Genomic DNA, 22,497 nt, shown 5'->3' on the forward strand with positions numbered 1-22,497 from the left:
TGGAGACCACTGCCCTACAGGATAGCAGAGTATATCAAACTAGAGACAAGGATGGTGTGTTTATATAACATATCTGATACAGTGGTGTCTCACTTGACGACGATAATCTGTTCCAGCAAAATCGCTGTACAACGAAATCGTTGTCAAGTGAAAGTAAAAGAATGCATTAAAAACCAGTTAATGCATTCTAATGGGCAAAATACCTCATCGTCCAGCGAAGATCCTCCATAGGGTGGCCATTTTCCGGTGTCTGTTAAGCGAGGAATCCGTCCTAAACACAGTGGGGAGCCATTTTGCACAGCGGGTGGCCATTTTGAAACCCGACAATCAGCTGTTTTTAGATTGTCGTAATGCGAGGAATCGGTTCCCGAAGCAAGGAACCGATGGTCTTGAAGTGAAAATCGCCCTTTGAAACATCAGTAAAGCGGATTTGTCGTGGAGCGGCGTAATCATCAAGTGGGGCACCACTGTATATACATATACATACAGTATATAGAAAATAATCATTTTGGTTGTCCTTCCCACAGAATATGAATGCAGTAAAGAGTCCTATTTTTACTCCGTCAAGTGGGCGCCATGAGCATGGCCTCTTGAACCTTTACCATGCTATGGAAGGCATCAACCATCTTCATCTTCTCGTGGTCAAGGAATATGAAATGCCACTTTATCGCAAATATTGGCCCAACCATATCATGCTGGTTTTGCCAGGCATGTTCAACAATGCTGGAGTCGGTACGTAAGGCAACAGGAGAGAGATTTTCTCTTTTACTTTTTCCAAGTCAGGAAGGGGTATAAGGTAGGAACAATCATTTGCATAAAGAAAGTTTAGCATTAACCTAGTTAAGCTGAGTCAGTTGGTGACATATGAACAGAATTATGTAGAGTGAAAACTAATGAAGTCCTAAATTCAGATTAGAGACATAGATAGTGGTAAATTTGGCTCTTTGTGGTGTTTTAAGCCTCATGCACCAGTTTTGTTTTGGTTTGTTTTTATTGACTGGAGTAACTTCTAGGGAATGTTGTGACAACATTGAAATTCCAATGTACTGAGTATTAATGCTGTAGCTAGAGTTTTAGTTTAATGCATTCTGCCTGTATTTCTTGAATTCACTGAGAATTCCAGTACATACCTGCCCCTGTCGAGAATGTGGGCTACCTGCTGATAAGTAAACTATATCTCTTTTGCTTCACACCATTATGCTTCATTGAAAAAAGGTATGATGTGTGTCTTTGTCCTAATATGCTCCATCTGTTCAGATGGAAAAAAAATATCCCAGTGACAAAAAGATTTGGTGGCTGGACAGATACAGTATTTTTGGGAAACCTGTTCATGGCATGGGGCTGAAAGTCAGGTCATTGTTCTTTAGGTGACAGTATCTTAGAATGTCTAGATTGCAGGTCTACGTCTGTGTGGATTCTGCAACAAAATGTGGTTCAAAGGACTAAAACATCCCATTCCGGTACACTAAGGTTAATGCCTCTCACCTGTGTTATCTCTGTTAGTTCACATATACATCTCTGATTATAGTTTGTGTTGCGTATGCTGTTCATGTTCTGAATATTTTGGTATTTGCAATACAGTAAATACTTGTTCACATCTGGTGCTTTGTGCCTGACTGTTGGTCATCCCAGCAGTTAATAACAAGATTATAATAACTTGGTAGGAAATAGGACTGCAGTCTTTACTTGGTTGGCTGGTTAACCCGTCCTTTAGTTCATTAATGGGAAAAAATAAGTGCAAAAAGGTATAGTTTTCTGAAACCCTACAGTTTTGTGATATTAAATATAAGAAAGTGTATTGACCGCTACCTGTGCTTCCGGTCCTATTTATAAAACTGTTTTGTTTATTAAAAGATGGGTTTTGGGAAAGCTGCACAGTCCAAAGGCACCCCTAGAACAAAGAAATGGTAAACCACTTCTGACTACTTTATACCTACAATATCCTGGAAAGGATAGACATTACAGTAGTTTGAATCATCATGACGGCATGTAATTATTATTACTATTTTATAGTAAATAAAATACAAAGTAAATAGAACTTGGAAATACTGTACAACATATCATGAGGTTCTGAGAATACTGGTTAATTTTCTTACATTTATATGCTACTTTTTCACAAGACGTACAGGTGGTGCATATAGCTCTTTATTCTCCTGCACTTTTATTTTCAAACTACAACCCTGTGAGGTAGTATAGGCTGAGAAACAGCATGGCTAAGGGGATATGCAAATTCAGTAAAATATATCAAGTTTAAGTTTACTCAAAATATATATTATTTAACTAGTTCCTTGCCTTATTAGTCTCATCAAAAATTGTGCAAAGTGCTATTTGTCAGGATTTTAGGAATTTAAGAATGAAAATCTGGGCTTCTTTCATCTTATCATTTCATTTTATCACTCTTTCATGAACCACTACACTAAAAATAAGATATTTTAATGTTCAGCTTTACAGAATATTTCAGACATAAAAGTAGCTCCAGTTCAACAGGGCTATAAAATGTTAGTTGACTTTAACACCCGAGTTTTCTTTCCAAAGACCATGTACGTAGTTTGGTTTTGGTTTGTGAGTCAGCTGGTACCCGATTTTTTTACTCTTACCTCAAATCCCACACAAAAGGAACACACATCTTAATCAGATTCTTCAATTTCCATCTCGCTTTCAAGTGTTTAAATTATTTTCGTATTTTGAAAGCCAAAGTAAGAAACTACCCAAATCAGTTTTAACAGAATGCAAGAAATGAGCCCAACTAATAGGTAAAAGTGTGGCTCCAAATGCTGGGGCTGAATGTTCATGCACCACAACCTAAGAAGGCGAAACTAAGCTTCCACTCAACCATTTCAAGAGATACCTCTAGTGGAAGCTTTACTCATTGTGAATATCCAGATAAGGAATGTGATGAAGGGAAGTCTCCCAGTCTCATCCTGCAAAGCTCACTGCTGGGACTTCAAGCACAAGAAGCAATAAGGGTCACATCCCTAATCCAGGTGTGGTTAATGCACTGTAATTATGATGATGGGTAGGGGCTCAGAAACAGGATTCTAAATAATTTTTTAAAGAACTTCTGTTGGACAACGGCTTCTAAGGGTGGTTTAAGCAAAATGATTGATTTTGCAGCCAATATTCATTGGACAGCTTGCCAGAGTACAAGTCATTCTCGCTTTGGTATCTATATTTCTTTGGATTCTATCATGCAGAATACTTCCATTTGATTCGTGCCTTTTAGATGTCAATATTTATACTGTATTTAAAAAAATTGGTGATATTTAGAGGTCTCACTCTCTTTCTCTCAGTCATACCTAGAAAATTCTGCACTGTCTGTTTTCAGGTGCTGCCAGATTCCTTATTAAGGAGCTTTCTTATCATAACTTAGAACTGGAGAGAAATCGGCTGGAGGAACTAGGAGTCAAGCGTCAATGTGTCTGGCCATTTATTGTTGTCATGGATGATTCTTGTGTTTTATGGAACAGTCATGGTGTTCAAGAACAGTCCAGGTAAGCCTAATATTTAAAAATACAGAGACTGCGCCCTGTCACTGAGTTCAGGATCAATATTCAGCAGTATCCATTGTCATGTTATCGACTTAAAGGGGATTCTTACATCCACATGTTCCATGTGGATGTCAGGGCTAGTTGTCACGTGATATTGGGAAGAGACCATGGCATAGCCTGACTACCCCAACTGAAGCTTCCTTCAGTTGGGTAATGCATTAAGGAGACTGATTTGTTGTTTTGGCAAACTGATTTCAAATACTGCTCTGCACCCTTTTAATATGTTTGGTTCTTGATAATGAACCAGACAAAAGGAAAATCATGTTAAGAATAATTTTAGATGTATTCAGTACTATTCAGCCATAAATCAAAATTGTCATGTCTCTTTCTCCTTAAAAAACTAATGATGGTTTAAAAATTACAACACACAATATTTTATGAGTCCATCGAGTTCACTAGTATGTTTTTCTGTTTGAAAAGCTGCAAAAATATTTTGCTTCAAACTATAATTTTGTGAAATGATTGCCATTATTTGTGAAATAAATTAATATAAACAGGCAAAGATGGGGGAGGGGAGGAATAAATTCAGGATTCTTTCCAACAGAAATTTCCTTCAACAGCTAAAAATGCACTGATACAAGCAGAACCTGTGTGTGCCAGCTGATCTTAGAGATCTGCCAGTAGAGAAGGCTCTGCCAAGCAAAACTAACAAGCAGCTTAAATGGGGGAGTTGGGTTGCATCAGATCCTAACTTGCTCTATCTGGTGCACAAAATTAGACCAGGGAGGTGATAGGTCTAAGCAGTTTCCTTCTCTCTGGTCCATGAAGAGTGTTGATTTGGCACAACTTTGGCTAGCTGTTTCCCTTCTGACTAAGTAGAATTTGGTTTTTTTAAATTAACACTTGCTTAGAGAGTAGTGTGTTCTCTGAGAGAGTATGCCTTATATCTCAGAGAGCAGACAGGGAGAGGAAGAGCAAGGGTTTGTTCCTTTTTTCATATTACTTATTATTGTAAATCTCTTTCTCGAGGAGAAAGGCAGGGTAAAAATATTTTTAATAAATAAATTGAATAAATTAAAAATATAGAGCTGCTATATAAAAACCATTTATTGCCAAGATCTGCCCCCAAATGGCTTAGGGAAGCTGTTACAAAGAGCACCTTCTCAAAAAATTAGCCATTTAAGCCTGGTGCTATGGTCTTTCTTCGTCTGACTGGCAAAGCTCAAGCCGTTTTTTTTAGCAAAAGAAGGTTATCGGGGGCCACAAATAAACAAAGAGATGAACAGTATTTTTCACAGTAGGAGGAATTTCCCCTTCTCATGGATTTCTTTGATCCAAGTCCAAGATTTCACTCGCCATACCATTATAACACTTATCCACCTTCTAATCAAGTTTTCAAAAAGCATTAGGAACTGGAGTCTTTTCTAGGAGTCCTGTCACTTACTCACCTAGCTTTCAGTATGTATGTTATGTACATGGAGAAGCCTCAGTACAGTCAGGTCTCTTCATCATACTTTTGAGTGTTGGTGTGATGTAGTGCAATAAAACCCTTTTGTCTCTTGCAGCGAGTCCATGGATCAAGGTTCGACCAGTAAAAATGTGTCTCTGAAGACTGTTCTGCAGCACATTGAAGCCACACCAAAAATTGTCCATTATGCAATTTTGGGCATTCAGAAATGGAACAGTAGGCTAAATTCCAGACCACCCAAAACCCCCTTTTCCAGGTGCCACATCCATGACTTCATAATGCTCAACATAGATCTGACCCAAAATGTGCAATATGACCTAAACAGGTAGGTTCATGCAAATCATTACCATCGCTTTGAATGTGGAGATATAAACTATCAGTAGTTTTTAAATAAGGAAAAAAAAGGTAAAGGTTCCCCTTGACAATTTTTGTCCAGTCGTGTTCGACTCTAGGAGGCGGTGCTCATCCCCGTTTCCAAGCCATGGAGCCAGCGTTTTGTCTGAAGACAATCTTCTGTGGTCACATGGCCAGTGCGACTTAGACACGGAACGCTGTTACCTTCCCACCAAGGTGGTCCCTATTGATCTACTTGCATTTGCATGCTTTCGAACCGCTAGGTTGGCGGGAGCTGGGACAAGCGACGGGTGCTCACTCCGTTGCGTGGATTCGATCTTACGACTGCTTGGTCTTCTGACCCTGCAGCACAGGCTTCTGCGGTTTAGCCCACAGCGCCACCACGTCCCTTTTTAAATAAGGAGGAGGTTAACTAATAAACCAATAAGCACTAAAAAGACAGGAGAATTAGTTTTGAGATTGTTGCTCTTCAGTAGTTCAAACAGTGAATTGATACAAATGGCCAGAATCTTATTGGGTGTACACAATGTACATGCAAAATTTTGTAACTAGCATGTGATCTTTCCACCTCTCTTTTTACACCTGTGTGCCCAGTTTGTAAAGCAGAAGGTACTTGTTTAAATTGAAAAAAAGCTCCACAGCATCTTTTAGTAGCCTTCCCCTCATTTCTTCTTTTAAAAAGTGGAGGGCCTAAGAGGGCTGCTCTCCCCTCCACAGAAAACATGGCAGAATTGCCCCCATTATATCAGAATGAGTATTGGCCAGGTCTTGGTAAATTTTTCTTTGACAATGGTTGTCCCACCTACTTTGAAGGCATTAAGTCTTGCACATAAAAGAAATGGGCTGTGTAAACTGAACACTTCCTTGAAAGACCTCTTGGCTTCCTTGTGGATTTGTTTCAATAAATGAATTTTGCATTAATTGAAACTTGGGCAATACTTATACCGTTAGACTGATAAAGCACCTTAAGAAAACTGAGTTACTATGGGAAATATGTATTTATTTTGATTGCATGGGCTTTTCTTTTGTTTTTGTTTTTATTACACTACTGTGTTTCTCTTGTTTTGGGTGCCCATTCTACCAGAGCCATTTTTTTCTCAACAAAATGTACTAAACTTAGGGGAGTGCATCTGGCCTTTAGACGACTACATGCTGCTGATCCCTGGTTTAGGGCTTTAAAGAAGTGTGTGTGTTATTTGGGGAGAGCAGCTTACCATTATGCCCATCATTGAGTTATTCTCTCTCAATCTCTCTTTCTCTGTGTGTGTGGGTTTCTCACTCAGCTCTGCAGCTCAGAATCTGTAATGTTACTTTTAAGAGAAATTAACATAAGGACATGCTGTGGCCATTCATAACTGAGCAATGGAAGGTCTATGCTTGCCCACTATCCTGCCACTGCTCACATATTGATGGCCTCAGCAGAGATCATTGCCTTTAATAAACACATATGAATCTATGTCTAATCATTTAGGTATTTCTGTGAAGATGTAGATTTTAACCTGAGAACAAACAGTAGTGGCCTGCTTATCTGTTGCTTTAACAACTTCAGCCTCATGAAAAAACACATCCAGGTTGGAGGTCAAAAGGACTTTGATATTAAGCCTAAAATCATGGTGAGTGCTATTTTTGAACAGTGTTGACAACAAACAAGTAAACTAAACATATATACATATTCATTTTCATCACCAACAATGTTGGGTTTTTTTTCCCTTTCTTCTTTGTGATGTCACTGATGAAGGAAAAAGATTTGTAAAAGTGAGCTCAATTAACTGCTATATGAGATACTATTCTGGAAACTAGGAGCCTTCTAAAAATAAGCTCAAGAAATTTGGGGAAAATGTAAAAAAATGAATTACAGTAACTAAAATCAGTCATTTTAATTCTGAGTAAACCGAGACACTTTTTATACATCTAGGTACAAATGTAGATTTTGGCTGCTAGTGGCGAAGTTGTCTGTTAGTTTTGACAGAATGATAGATGCAAGCATATATAGACACATACATACACTTTTACATAAATATGGTATGTAAATATATCTCCTTTGTTGTTCTAGTCGGTAAGTCGTGTCTGACTCTTCATGACCCCATGGATCAAAGCACTCCAGGCCCTCCTGTCTTCCACTGCCTCCCGGAGCTGGGTCAAATTCATGTTGGTAGCTTCGATGACACTGTCCAACCATCTCATCCTCTGTCGTCCCCTTCTCTTCTTGCCTTCACATTTTCCCAACATCAGGGTCTTTTCCAGGGAGTCTTCTCTTCTCATGAGATGGTCAAAGTATTGGAGCCTCAGCTTCAGGATCTGTCCTTCCAGTGAGCACTCAGAGTTGATTTCCTGCAAAATGGATAGGTTTGTTCTCCTTGCAGTCCAGGGGACTCTCAAGAGTCTCCTCTAGCACTACAATTCAAAAGCATCAATTCTTCAGCAGTCACCCTTCTTTGTGGTCCAGCTCTCACTTCCATACATCACGACAGGAAAAACCATAGCTTTGACTATGCAGATCTTTGTCAGCAAGGTGATGTCTCTGCTTTTTAAGATGCTGTCTAGGTTTGTCATCACTTTCCTGCCAAGAAGCAGACGTCTTTTAATTTCATGGCTTCTGTCACCATCTGCAGTGATCAGGGAGCCCAGGAAAGTAAAGTCTGTCACTACCTCCATATCTTCCCCTTCTATTTGTCAGGAGGTGATGGGACCAGCAGCCATGATCTTAGTTTTTTTGATGTTGAGCTTCAGACCATTTTTTGCACTCTCCTCTTTCACCTTCATTATGAGATTAATTCCCCACTTTCAGAGTAGTATCCTCTGCATATCTGAGGTTGTTGATATTTCTTCCGGCAATCTTAATTCCGGTTTGAGATTCATCCAGTCCAGCCTTTTGCATGATGTATTCTGCATATAAGTTGAATAATCAGGGGGACAATATACAGCCTTATCGTACTCCTTTCCCAATTTTGAACCAATCAGTTGTTCCATATCCAGTTCTAACTGTTGCTTCCTGTTCCACATATAGATTTCTCAGGAGAAAGATAAGGCGGTCAGGCACTCCCATTTCTTTAAGAACTTCCCATAGTTTGCTGTGGTCCACACAGTCAAAGGCTTTAGTGTAGTCAATGAAGCAGAAGTAGATGTCTTTCTGGATCTCTCCGACTTTCTCCATAATCCATCACATGTTAGCAGTTTGGTCTCTAGTTCCTCTACCCCTTCGAAATCCAGCTTGTACTTCTGGGAGTTCTCGGTCCACATACTGCTGAAGCCTACTTTGTAGGATTTTGAGCATAACCTTGCTAGCGTGTGAAATGAATGCACTTGTACGGTAGTTGGAACATTCTTTGGCACTGCCCTTCTTTGGGACTGGGATGTAGACTGATCTTTTCCAATCCTCCGGCCACTGTTGAGTTTTCCAAACTTGCTGGCATATTGAGTGTAACACCATAACTATGTTATCTTTTAAGATTTTAAATAGCTCCACTGGAATGCCATCACTTCCACTGTCCTTGTTGTTAGACAAGCTTTCTGAGGCCCACTTCACTTCACTCTCCAGGATGTCTTGCTCAAGGTCAGCAACCACATTATCTGGGTTGTCCAGGACAGCCTGATCTTTCTGGTATATTTCCTGTGCGTATTTTTGCCACCTCTTCTTGATGCCTTCTGCTTCTGTTAGTACCCTACCATTTCCCCCTTATCATGTCCATCTTTGCACATCCTTATTATGTCCATCTTTTAACATCTCAAATTTTCTTGAACAGATATCTGGTTTTTCCCTTTCTATTATTTTCCTTTATTTGTTTGCACTGTTCATTTAAGAAGGCCCTCTTGTCTCTCCTTGCTATTCTTTAGAAGTCTGCATTCCATTTTCTGTAACTTTCCCTATCTCCCTTGCATTTTGTTTCCCTTCTCTTTTCTGCTATTTGTAAGGCCTCGTTGAACTGCCACTTTGCTTTCTTGCATTTCCTCTTCTTTGGGACGGTTTTTGTTGCTGCCTCCTGTACAATGTTCCGAGCCTCCATCCATAGTTCTTCAGGCACTCTGTCCACCAAATCTAGTTCCTTAAATCTGTTCTTCACTTCCACTCTGTATTCATTTGGTTTAGATTATACCTGACTAGCCCTGTGGTTTTTCCTACTTTCTTCAATTTAAGCTTGAGTTTTGCTATAAGAAGTTGATGATCAGAGCCACAATCAGCTCCAGGTCTTGTTTTTGCTGACTGTATAGAGCTTCTCCATCTTTGGCTGCAGAGAATATAATCAATCTGATTTCTGTATTACCCATCTGGTGATGTCCATGTATAGAGTCGCCTCTTGTGTTGTTGGAAAAGAGTGTTTGTGATGACCAGCTGTTCTCTTGACAAAACTCTATTAGCCTTTGCCCTGCTTCGTTTTGAACTCCAAGGCCAAACTTACCTGTTGTTCCTTTTATCTCTTGACTCCCTACTTTAGCATTCCAGGCCCCTATAATGAGAAGAACATCTTTCTGTGGTGTCAGTTCTAGAAGGTGTTGTAAGTCTTCATAGAATTGATCAATTTCAGCTTCTTCAGCATTGGTGGTTGGTGCATAAACGTGGATGACTGTGATGTTGAAATCTCTGCCTTGGATTCTTATTGAAATCATTCTGTCATTTTTGACATTGTATCCCAGTACAGCTTTTCCAACTCTTTGTTGACTATGAGGGCTACTCCATTTCTTCTACGAGATTCTTGCTCACAATAGTAGATATGATAATCATCTGAATTGAATTTGCCCATTCCTGTCCATTTTAGTTCACTGATGCCCAGGATGTCAGTGTTTATTCTTGCTATCTCCTGTTTGACCACATCCAGTTTACCAAGCTTCATAGATCTTACATTCCAGGTCCCTATGCATTATTTTTCTTTTCAGCATCGGACTTTCCTTTCACTTTCAGGCACATCCGCAGCTCAGCGTCCTTTTGGCTTTAGCCCAACCATTTCATTAGCTCTGGAGCTACTTGTCCTCCGCTCTTCCTCAGTAGCATGTTGGACACCTTCCGACCTGAGGGTCCCATCTACCAGTGCCATATCTTTTAGCCTTTTGTTTCTGTCCATGGCGTTTTCTTGGCAAAGATACTAGAGTGGCTTGCCATTTCCTGCTCCAGGTGGATCGCATTTAGCCAGAACTATGACCTGTCCATCTTGGGTGTCCCTGCACTGCATAGCCCATAGTTTCTCTGAATTACTCAAGCCCCTTCGCCGCAACAAGGCAGCAATCCGTGAAGGGGTATCTGCTTTAGTAATAGACTAATGTCTTTTTTTTTAATGGATTGGTTTTACTCTTGTTTTTAAATATAATTCTAGTATTGATTTCATTGACCATTTTTAATGTAATACTTGTTTAATTCTTTTTTAGTATTTGTATACTAATTGTTTTTAGCTTGTCAGTATTGTCTTTTAATTGTTGTACACCACCTTGGGTCCTTTTAAGGAGAAAGATGGGGTAAAATATTTTAAATAAATAAATATAAATAAATACTACTACTACTAAACTTCAACTACTGGCTAGTTTTGCGGGTGGTGGATAGCAGAACAGCCCAGAGATTTATAGGGAAACAGTGATGATGTATAGAATTCTTGAGCTGTCTTCAGCTGAGACAGCAGTACTAGCAGGGTACAGGAGTGCAGTCTGTGGTGGGACTGTGCCCGTTAAGAAGAAAATAGGCCAAAGAAAGCACTGTGACATGGTGAGGAAGCATTGTCATCAACCATGTGCTGCCCTGACTCTGCCTTGTGGGTAGCAGAAGGATCCCCAAAGACTAAAGGAAGGAAAACCTTTACAGAAAACCACTGGCAACATCTGATCCAAAGCAGGTGGTCGCCAACAGTGTCTTGTCCCCAGGTTAGGAGTCACCAGTTTTAGTAACTGGCTGTGAATAATGAACAGCAACCTGCTTATGCACAGCATTTCAATATGGGCCTTAAGCCTCACAAGAGTGTTTCTTCTGGAGACGGGTCACAGGCAAAAAGTCAGCTACATTCTCCCTGTGAAACACCAGTCGCCATTGAGTGGGGATATATTAATACTATTGATGAAGGCAAATGCCATCAGGCAAGCTCAGATATGCAGCCTCCCACCTCCCCCCCCCCAACCTTGTGCTGGACCAAAGTGGCTCCAGAACAAGGACAAGGAATACTTAAGAAAACAATTGGGTGCAAAAATTGTTTTTTTTTTTTAAAGATAATGTGATGGTGCAACTGTTCTGTAATGTTGATGCCTGACAAGATCTAGAAAAATCTGAATGGTGGCAAAAGCTACCTGCAGCTTATATAGATGTACAGATTATTTGAGTAAAACCATTTCCCAAAGGAATGCAGGTGTTCTTTCATCAATAATATGGCAGTAATCCCTGGGATATTTGGGAGTCCACCGAAAGGAGCACAGAAATAAAAGATGTTTGTAGAAAGTCAGAAAAGGATTGAATAGCAACTTTGCAAAACTTGATGGAACCTCCCCAACCCACAGCCCTCTGCTCCTTAAAATAAATACTAACAAGCCTGTTTACAACATAATTTAAATCATATTGTGCCCAACTTTCTGTATGAAAAAAAATATATGATACAGTATTCCACTCCATTCACCTAGCAAGTTACTGCTGGCAGCCAACATTTCTGAATCATTACACATTCCACTATGGTCATGGAACACAAAACTGAAGAAAGAAAAACCTTTAATAATAAACCTGCCTGATAAATAAGACTAAAATCTTTACTGTGTCCCATTGATAGTGCTGGAGAGCTGCAGTGGTGTCTGGAGCATTGCAGAAAATTAAAATAGCTTCTGTTGCTATGCAGTCTTTTCTGGCTTTTCTTACTTGTTGCCATTGTGCACAGGATTTCAAGGTGATGGTGTAGTGTTCATTGCATCCTATAGTTTTTTGGCGCTCAGAATGCTTCATTTTGCTGAAACACCATTTTTTCCTTAATAGATATCAGAGTCCTTGACTCCAATAATGCCTCTTCAGTATGTCTGTGCTCCAGACAGTGAGCATACACTCTTGGCAGCTCCTGCTCAGTTTCTCTTAGAAAAGTTCCTTCAACATGCTACATACAAACTATTCCCAAAGGCTATCCATAATTTCAAGAACCCCATTTTGGCAGTTGACTGCTATCTGAACATTGGACCTCAGGTAAGTATCTACAAGCCTTACAAATAATATCAGTGTTTGTGTGTGCAAGCATGCTTGCATGTGTCTTGGGCTGGGGTGGGGAAAATGTTTGAGGTGTTAGTATTAGTTTACGATCCTATAGAACCAACATGCTATTTCTAATTGTTGTATGCGGGGTCCCATGAAACTTAAAATTAAAGCTACTGATAAATGTTCTTCCTCTACTCTTTTTTATTTTGCTATTTAGGTATGTTAATACCACCTTGGGCTCACTGAGAGTCAAAAATTATTTATATATTACAGAGACAGATATATATATATATTACATCTCACACAATTCAGAGAGCCAAGGCAACTTACAAAATGGGGGTTGGGGGCAGGAAACATGCATAATTGAAAATATTTAAAATTCTTTGAAACATCTAACATTGAAAAATTATAACAAATTCAGAACAAAAACAGCAAGACAAGATAAATATATAAAAAAGTTTAAAGGAAGAAATCTCAGCACCATCTGTTTAAAAACTTCTGAAGTCCAGCTGGGAGGCAAAAACTTGACTGAAGGACTTTTGTCTGTTGGTGGAGGGACAGGAAGTAGGCTCCCATGGAAGGGTCCTCTTGAAACTCCACAAAATGTGTCTGTGAAGTGATGGGATCAAGAGAATGTGTCTTCGAAAATCCTAAACTGGGGAGGCTCATATGGGGATACAAGGCCCTTCAGATGGCCTGGACCCAAACGGTATAGTGGTTCATAGGTCCTAACTAACACTTTGAACTGAGTTCAGAAACAGACCAGTAGCCATTGGAGGTGATGTAATGGGAGTTATGTCTTCCCTGTAAACGACTGTGACTAACAGCCTAGCTGCAGAGTCTTGCACCAAGTGACATTTCCACTCTTCAAAGGCAGACCCATGTACAGCCTGAGACAGTAACCCAAGAAGGATGCAAGGCATGCTTACTCATAGATCAGACATCTTAAAGAACAGGTGCAAATGGAACACTAGCTTTAGCTGTGAAAACCCCTCCTGCCCACCTCTGGCACTTGGGCATCTGGGCACAGGGATGAATCCATCAGAATACCCAAGTTGCAAATCTGCATTTTCAGGGCTGATTTTTTATTCCCTGATCTCTTTTCTGATTGACCAGGATCACCTCTGTCTTCCCTGGGTTATGCATCAGTTTGCTCATCCTCATCCATTTTGTTATTGACATCAGATATTAGTTTAGCCTCCTTCAAGCTAAATGGGAAAGAGAGGTAGAATTGGGTGATTTGATGCCACTGAAAGGCAAAACTCTGAACAACCTTTCCCTGTGGTGTTATGTATGCATTAAAAAGGTGGAGAGGGGAGATGACTGAACCTTAAGGAACCCCACAGGCCAAAGTCAGGGACAGTGAACAGAAATTCTCTAATATTTTCTAAGAGTGCCCTTCCAGGAAAGCGTAAAGGTTTGCAAAACCTAAGCTCCCAGTCTGATCCCAGATAGACATTGAAGGATACCATACTGTACTGAAAGCCACTTAGAAGTCTTAACAAAATTATGAGGGATATACTCTTAACACAGATTATCCACCAGGACAGTGATTTCTATGCCATAACTACATCTGAAACAAGATTGAATAGGTGTAGATAATTTTTCTCAATGTAATGATGATGATGCATTTATTTCATTTTTTTCCAGTGCCTCCCTGCATGTTATTAAATAACAACTTTAAGAAGTTTTCCTGTGGCTTTTCTTAAGTTGACTTTTTATACTTCGGGGGCAATAACTTCAGTTTGTTCAGGAAATGTTTCCGTTCCTAGTGAGATTTGAAGAATGCTTGGAGTTCCCACCACTGGTGTAGTGATGACCTGTCTGTTTAGTTTAGAACATAAACTTTTCAAGAAATATTTGGCTGTATATAACTTTTGCCCTCTCTTCTGATTCAGGTAGCTCTTTGCTATGTCAGTTCACGGCCTCATTCTGTTAATGTCAACTGTGAAGGCGTGCTTTTCAGTGGACTTCTCTTGTATCTTTGTGACTCATTCGTAGGAGCAGATTTTCTGAAGAAGTTCAAGTTCCTGAAAGGTAATGTAATTTCTGTTGGTTTCTTAGTACAGCAGGTTAGGCTTGCATTGGCACTATATACAAAATACCATTTCATTAAAAAGCAGCTGTCACAGTGCTGTGGAAGGTGACCTACACGTCTTATTTCCTCAGGGCACTTTCAAGCTGCAAGCCATGATAACTGGTACCTTAAAGCTGGTAGCACAGGGTTTGCAAACCAGATCCATCCAGATAGTAGCACCTATACATCTTAAGCACAGCCATCTCTTTCTTGGCTGTATGTTAAATGTTCCTTAATAACAAGGTAGTAACTAGGTTGTGTAGTTATAAATAAGGGTGGATAAAGTGTTGTATTGCCCCATACTTTCTGAATGCATGATTTAAAGAGGGGCTTTCTGTATGGAATATAGAATGCGTAACACAAGGGAAAATACTGCCTTTTTGTTTCCTTGAGCTGACACAATATATTTTTTCCATGCTGTATTACTATTTAAAGCAGGCATGTCCAACCTGCAGCCCGAGGGCCGCATGCAGCCCAGGTCAGCTTGTAATGCAGCCCAGTGCAATTTTTTATTTTTAAAGAAATTCCAAAGTTTCAAGTTACACTGCCGGCGATTGTGGCCAGAATGTGGCTGGGGCATGTCACAACAGTAGAGTGGGGGGAGTGGGAAGGAAGGAAAGAGTGGGAGGGGAGGGGACAGGGGGGCTGCGTGACTGCATTGCGCCGTCCCTGTCAATAGGTGGACCACCTCCCGGCCCCATAAAGCCGCCAGAGTCGAAGCTGGCAGCCTCTGCTGTCTGAGATCACAGCTGCCAGTAAGCGTGCTTGGAGCGGGGCTGCGGAGGACGGCTAGGGCTGGCCCCCCATGCGGCCCAAACCAAATTTTCATCTTCTAATGTGGCCCAGGGAAGGTGAAAGGTTGGACACCCGATTTAAAGCTTGGAATTTCATTATGGTTGCAGCTGGAAAAGCAAGTGCACATTGTTCAGGCTTTACTGTGTCTTACCCTCTGATGATAGACAGATTTGGGTTCTCTGGGATCTCTTGCGGGTCTACAGATCTAAGTAATTCATATTGTTATCAGTGATCTGACTCATCTTTGGCAGCCTACTATGTTTTTGAGATTACCAGGAAAGAGGTGCTCTACCTTACACACCAAACATGGAAGCCCCAGTTTCAGAACGAGAGAGTGACAAAGCAGTGGCAGAAAACAAGGGTCGCCCCACTGATTGCAGCATGCAGCCACCAACAGTTTAGCCATGGGGGAATGTCTGGTCCTAACAACAAAAGATCCCCGGTCTGTCATGAGCCATCCTCTGATATGATGTGCCCTTCCTCCCATCAGTATGCATAGACTGGTTTCCACAGAAGGAAAAAAAACATGGAAACTGTTTTCTGAAGGATGGTAATGGAAATCTGGTCTCAGCAGCTTTTCAGATGTGAAGTGCTACGTACAAAATAATGTGAATCTGGAGAAATCCAGTTTTTATATTCAGGAGAAACCCAGAGGTTATATTCAGTTGAAATAGGAGTAATAGTTATTTTCCTAAACATTTGGTAATATTTCCAAAATGCAGAAAGAAATCTCAGAAAATAAATTACCTGGAAGTTGAACATTAATATAAACTGAATTTTATTTTTTAACCCAAGGTGCAACTCTCTGTGTGATCTGCCAAGATAGGAGCTCCTTGCGTCAAACTATAGTTCGTTTAGAGCTGGAAGATGCGTGGCAGTTTCGTCTGAGAGATGAATTTCAAACTGCTAACAGTAGTGAAGATAAGCCCCTGTATTTTCTTACCGGACGTCATATATAAGCTTGAGAAAATATGAAAGGAAAAGAACTAGCAAGACTGGTCATGTTTTTTCCCCTTCTTTTCATTTAAAGTACAATCACTGTGGAGTAAAGTGCAACCAATACCTGCGTTCACTACGCAAAGGATATCCCAAATTTCTAGCTCAGTCCCTACATGCTTATCTGTTCTGCGACTGAAGGAGTATTGACTCAAGTTAATTCTTCATGGGTCACCATTGCAGAAGCTAAGGTAATGCCATCCCTGCTGTGACCCTGGATATGGAGAACAGCATTTTAGTAGGTGTTCACTTAATCCCTTTTGTGCTACGCTAAAGAGGGGAAATTAAATTGACTTTCAGCCTCTGACAACTTGAAAGTGTTACACAAGATTTACACAAAGAACGTGGAATCATTTGAAGATAATATGTTGAGGAACGCGGTCTGTTTCTCTTCATATCTGTACTTTTGGTACGGTATACTCAGGGGTTTGAAACTGCAAAGTAACATAGATATTTGTGTTTAAAAGAGTAATCTTTGTTCACTTTCTGTGCAGTGTTAGCTTAAGGTTTGTAATTTTATATGTATTGGAACAGTTCTGGCAAAATTTCCACAAATTTTAAAAGTTTACTACATAAGCCTGAACAAACCAATGAATGTATGGCAGGCATTGTATGCAGATGCAAGTTTGTTTGACAACTGTTATTCCACTCTTCGGGGTACCTGTTGGTGTGAATCCAGGGATCCTTAGACATTGACAGAGGAGATCACCTCAACAGGACATAATTTTCCCCTCCCCTCACCCCAGCAGTTATGTATGGAAGAGGATCCAGAAAGATAAGCTGTATGCAGAAACATGTTTCTGAATATGGATCATCCTTGATTGTAGTTTGAAAAGCATCTGGTCAGCCAGCCCAAGTGTGTGCATATTGTCTGCTCAGTGCAACAAAACTACATGAAAGTTACTTCTGTCCTTAGCGCTCTCTGATATTATTTCAAAATGACTAAGCAACTTGTAGCTCTCTTCCTGTCCATCCCTTCCCCCTTTGTTTTCCCATGGTCATCTTACTTGCTTGAACTTTCTGTAGTCCTTGGGAGGAAGAAGGCTGGTTTTATTCTTTTACCTGGAATATTTTGAGCAGAGATTGGACTCAATGGCCTTAAGACTCCCCCTTCCACCTTCATTTTTCTATGATATATAATTCCACAAATAATAAACAGTCAATTAAACAGTAATAATGGGTTCAATACATCATGACATAGTTATGGCTGAAGCAAGCCAGAAGCTAAAAAATCACTTTCAACTGAGCTGGGACCAACAACAGAAACTGTGTTCTCTTAAATAAAGGTCTTAAAACACACTTGGAAATGTTGGCCAGTATATTGTGAATACTTAGGACTACAATCCTATTGAGGGAATGCTGAAAGGAGGGGCACTCTCATAAGCATCCTGTCCAGGAGATTGCCTCCACACACCTAATCTTACACTGGCTGTGAGGTTAGTCACACGTCAGAGGGTGCAAACCATAGTGTACTTGCCCTTACGTGCTCAGTCTTTCTCAGAAGGCTTCTGGCCTTAGGCTGGATCTGTGTGCAGAGTGGGCTCTTAATAGCTTCTTTCAACAAGGTAGCCTTGTTAGTCTCTTTTAGCATGCATATGGAAACAAACAAACAAACAGAAGTCTTCTAGATAAATGACAGACTAGCACATGTATTTTAGTGTGATATTCTGTGGATTACCACCCATTTCTACAGACATGTGGAGTATAATACTTAGGTCACAGTATCATTCCTCTTGTAATCTTACAGTGGGAAGTCTGTGCCTACAGACAGCACCCCTCCCCAAGTTTACAAATTATTCACCCACAACATAGATACAGAGGAACAAGAGCCTGATATAAACCTAGGCCCCAGCCATGTCACCCACAGCAAATAGGGCCTATTTACATATTCAGTTTCTAATGTGTTATGTATCAGGAGCCTTATGGTGCTGTGGTTAAACGGGAGTACTGCAGCCAAGACTCTGCTCATGATTTGAAATACTGTACATCTCATGTAGCCAGCTGAAGGCTGTCTCAACCTTTGATTCATCTGAACTCAATAAATTGAGTACCCAACTTGCTGGGTGAAGCGGGGGCAATGTGTAGCCTGCATAATTCATTGTAAACTGCCCAGAGAGTGCCTTAAAGCACTATGGGGTGGTTTATAAGCAACACACTTTGCTTTACAGCCAGCAGTGCCCCTCTGCATTTTACGTAGAGCAGATAGGACATTCTCTGTACAAAATAAAAGGTCATAAACCTGACATCAGAAATGGTAATATACAGAAAATGCTAAAACACTTCAACTTTTCAAACAAAAAAGGATTTTATCTCAAAAATTTAAAAAAGATTAACTTTTAAATTGGATTTTTTTGATTTGTTAAAGTGTTTTTTTTAAAAAAGCTCTGTAATGATAATTTTAATTTAAAATGTATTGGACTTCCATGGAATCCTTATGGAATAAAGATGTAAATTCTGATTCTATATTATGAGACAAAGTATTCATATATATACTTTAAAACTTTCTTAAATACCGTGTTTTCCCGAAAATAAGATTATATTAATTTTTGCTCCAAAAACGTATTAGGACTTATTTTCAGGGGATGTTTTATTTTCTTCATGTACAACAATTTATATTTATTCAAATACAGTAATGTCATCATCATCTGGTTGCTTCACAATGGTGGAGGACGGGGTTTCACTTAACTAGGGCTTATTTTGGGGGTAGGACTTATATTACGAGCATCTTGAAAAATCACACTAGGGCTTATTTTCAGGTTAGGTCTTATTTTCGGGGAAATGGGGTAGGCCCAACAATTCTTGTAATGGGACGTCAAATTTATGGTGTTCCACAGGGGTCTGAACGTATAGTTTAGTGTAACCTTTCTATCTTACCTAATAGTCTAGTAGATAACCTCAGAAAAATCTGTGATATTCAAATTGGCTTTATGTCTAGAGGCACATAACTGTTAACAGCATTATATGCCAGTAAGAAATTACAGACCTGGCTAGCCCTGGTCATATATAATTTTGTGGCCTAAATATTGCACTCCATGGATCTGAAGAAATGGATTATGGTTGTATGGTATGTCTAGATTATGTAAACCTCCCCGAATAGTGATTTCACTAAATCAGATGGTTTATAAGCTTTATAAATAAAATAAATAAGTAAATATTATAATCCATAAAAGCTCACGTTACATTAAATCTCTTAGTCTGAAGGTGCCACAAATCTTTTTTGTTTTGTTTTGTGTATATACGGACACATACAGTCAACACCTACAGTCATAGCAGGGAGACATCTCTGCTCCAACCATGATCTGCTTCTGTGTATAGTTTGCTCTGTGCACCCAACAAAAGTACATCTGTTGGCAGCGTGAAGGAGCAAAAATAAATCTAAGGTCAGTGAGCACTTCAGACATTACTATGTGACCTGGCATCTCTGTTATGTCAAACTATCAATGCTGCAGGGGGAAAACTTGAATGGCAGAAAGAAGGAGAATGTGAAGTATGTGACAGCCTCCTTCCTCTGCAGTAGTCACCCAAGCAAGCGTCCTGCATATATGCTTATCTCAGTGGCTGAAATGAGGGAAACAAACATCTACTGAGCCCAGGAGAACTCTTTCACATGCAAGCACAGCATACCATGCTTTTTGTTTATTTGAATTAGAGAGGCGTGTTCAAATGATTTTAAATAGGGAGTGAATTGTTTTAGAATGAACGTTTTGCACCAGTTCTTTATGTTGTGAAATATGCTGAGAGTGTAAGTCTAGTACAATCTGATCTTCATACTGCAGTAAACACTGATATAGTATAATTCACTCCCCCTTTGCTGCTCATCACCAGATTTTTTCCTACCATATTTCACTTTTAAAGCTTATTACATTAATAGTTCTTCTTTTACACATTTGTACACTTTCTCCTGTCACAAAATATTTTAAAAGAACAGCCTGTTTTAGAAGATGATTAAAATAATACGCATTGGGTATTATGATTTAAACACAAACCGTGTACCTGCAACAAAATTAAGAAGCATCTGCTAAAATGGCATTAGAACAAAATGTCAATTCATGTAACATTTTTACCTTGGGAAAGAGCTGCTTACAAATAATGGAAAACATAATATATTGATGGAAGTTGGAAAAAGATAACAATAGCTTCCCAACCTATTAGTTTCATTATAGCTTTACATACTAGTAGCAAATTTCAAGAAAACAATCAATATAGATTATTTTGAATTGCTTGTACCCATACAAAATCTGCCTTACATTTCAATTTCCATCTTTAAATGTCAGAGGTAGATGCTCATTTAAAAGCTACAATTAGCTACACTGTAAAGCTGATATATTTACTATGCAGATTATGATTTGGCATGATGAATACAGATAGTCTAGGGATAACACTGTGTTTAACATTCTGGTTTAATACCTGCATAACATTAATTTGTGAGTTTCCCAAATTGTTGCCATTTTATTGCAAATTTTGCAAATATAAAGTTTTCAAACTTTTCTTTGTATATTTGATATTTTGCACTAAATTCTTAAAATACCAGGTGCTGAGAATTACATACTTAGACCCTTGGTAAAGAGGTACAAAATTATATGTAATCTAAGACTTGAAGACTGAGGGTCTTTTCACACAGTGGGGGGATCTGGGGCCATGTGTGTGGGAGAATTTGTGTCCAGATATTGAAGTTCCTGAGCAAGCACTATATATTCTGTAACAAGATTTTTTGTTTTGTTTAGAAAGTACTTAGAAAAAAATGTACTTTTTTCTTGAGACTTTTCCTTACTTGATGTACCACTTTGTAGACATGGTTTTTGTTAAAAAATTTAACAGTGCACTCCTTGTTGGGAAGCTTGTGAAGGAATACAACTTTTTAAAAATCATTCTTGGACACATTATGACTAAAATGTTTTGTGTGGTTGTGTGAAAAGATCCTAAATACTGTCTTGTTATTCGATAAGGACAACTGGTTATTCAAAACAATGTCACTAAAGCACAGCGAGCTGAAACCTCTTTTCAAAATGTCCTCATAAATTTTCATGTACCACAATACAAGCTCTTGTGATGATCTATGGGACTGATAAGAACAAATTACCAAAGGCTACCACATTGTTGTTCTGGTTACCAACCTTGCCAATAAAAGAGTGACATGAATGGATTCAATAGGCCAGCATTACTTTACCTGTAGACCTGTTAAAACAAATGGATGATAGGTCACAGGTTATACTGAATGTAATTTGTAATTCTGAATAAATCACTCAGATATTTCTGTAATTTATGCAGTTGCTTTGTGCAATCTCTGAAAAGGGATTAAATGTTGCTTTCTCAGGACTGCTTCACATTTGACCAATTTCCTACACTGGTAACTCTGGTTAAGAGGAACTTAACCATCTGATAACAACAGCCCAAATCCAAGGGAAACGACTTCTCCCATCCTCACAGCTGCCTCTGTGCAGCCCCAAAGAACCTGCTCTGCAAGGCTGTGGAACCCCCTCCAGCCAGCCTTCAGGTGGAATTGAGGGTGCAGAAGTAGGGGAGAAAGTTGTATCACGCTGGCACTGCAGTGATGGTGCAGCATCAGATTTAAGCCACTGTGTTACATGTGAAATGAGCTACAACTTTTATATGTAACTAGACAAACATTTTCAACCTTTGTATATGTTGACCTAGCCACTGCTCATTTCCTTGCCTACCACACCCCCTTATGTAGGAAGCTCATCAGATTTGAAGCAGCCCTTGGTGTAAATTCTCTTAACCAAAACTTGGTGAATTTAGCTTCACTAGTCAGTCTACCTCAAATTTTATTGTTTGAACTGAAGTTCTCTGCTCTTGTGGCTATAGTATGTTTATAATGTTCTTTCATTAAATTCAGTGAATGTTGTATTACCATAAAAGAGTCTGTCCTTCTTTTTAACACTGTGCAAAGTATTTCTATAGTGAACCTAGGCTTGGTGAAACAGCAGTACTTTTTAAAGCTTCCTTCTCCATTACTAAACCCAGTTCTAAGTGTTTCTTCTAAACTACCAGCATATACTGTACTTTCAATTTTTTAAAGGTAAGTGGTTTGTTCTACAGTTTGATCTGGTTGCTAGTTGCACAGAGTCGCTATGCTGTCCCACAGTGCTAGCCAACAAAGCACAATTGATTACTGATTCAAAACCTCTAACGACACTGGCCTATTATTACATAGTAC

General features: G+C 39.4%; 1 protein-coding gene across 13 annotated transcripts in view; it reads left to right on the forward strand.

The window, feature by feature from the left end:
* Positions 1-22,198, forward strand: part of GREB1L (GREB1 like retinoic acid receptor coactivator) — a 191,182-nt gene extending 168,984 nt beyond the window's left edge. For all 13 annotated transcript variants that reach the window (XM_072998833.2, XM_072998841.2, XM_072998838.2 and 10 more), the window contains 7 exons: positions 528-732; positions 3,326-3,491; positions 5,054-5,281; positions 6,782-6,923; positions 12,242-12,442; positions 14,350-14,488; positions 16,119-22,198. In XM_072998833.2, the coding sequence (XP_072854934.2) occupies positions 528-732; positions 3,326-3,491; positions 5,054-5,281; positions 6,782-6,923; positions 12,242-12,442; positions 14,350-14,488; positions 16,119-16,282 (1,245 nt within the window). In that variant the 3' untranslated portion in view covers positions 16,283-22,198. The remainder of the gene's footprint in view (positions 1-527; positions 733-3,325; positions 3,492-5,053; positions 5,282-6,781; positions 6,924-12,241; positions 12,443-14,349; positions 14,489-16,118) is intronic.
* Positions 22,199-22,497: the final 299 nt, after the last annotated feature.

The sequence above is a fragment of the Pogona vitticeps genome, chromosome 4, assembly GCF_051106095.1.
Source record: "Pogona vitticeps strain Pit_001003342236 chromosome 4, PviZW2.1, whole genome shotgun sequence".
Lineage (NCBI taxonomy): Eukaryota > Metazoa > Chordata > Lepidosauria > Squamata > Agamidae > Pogona > Pogona vitticeps.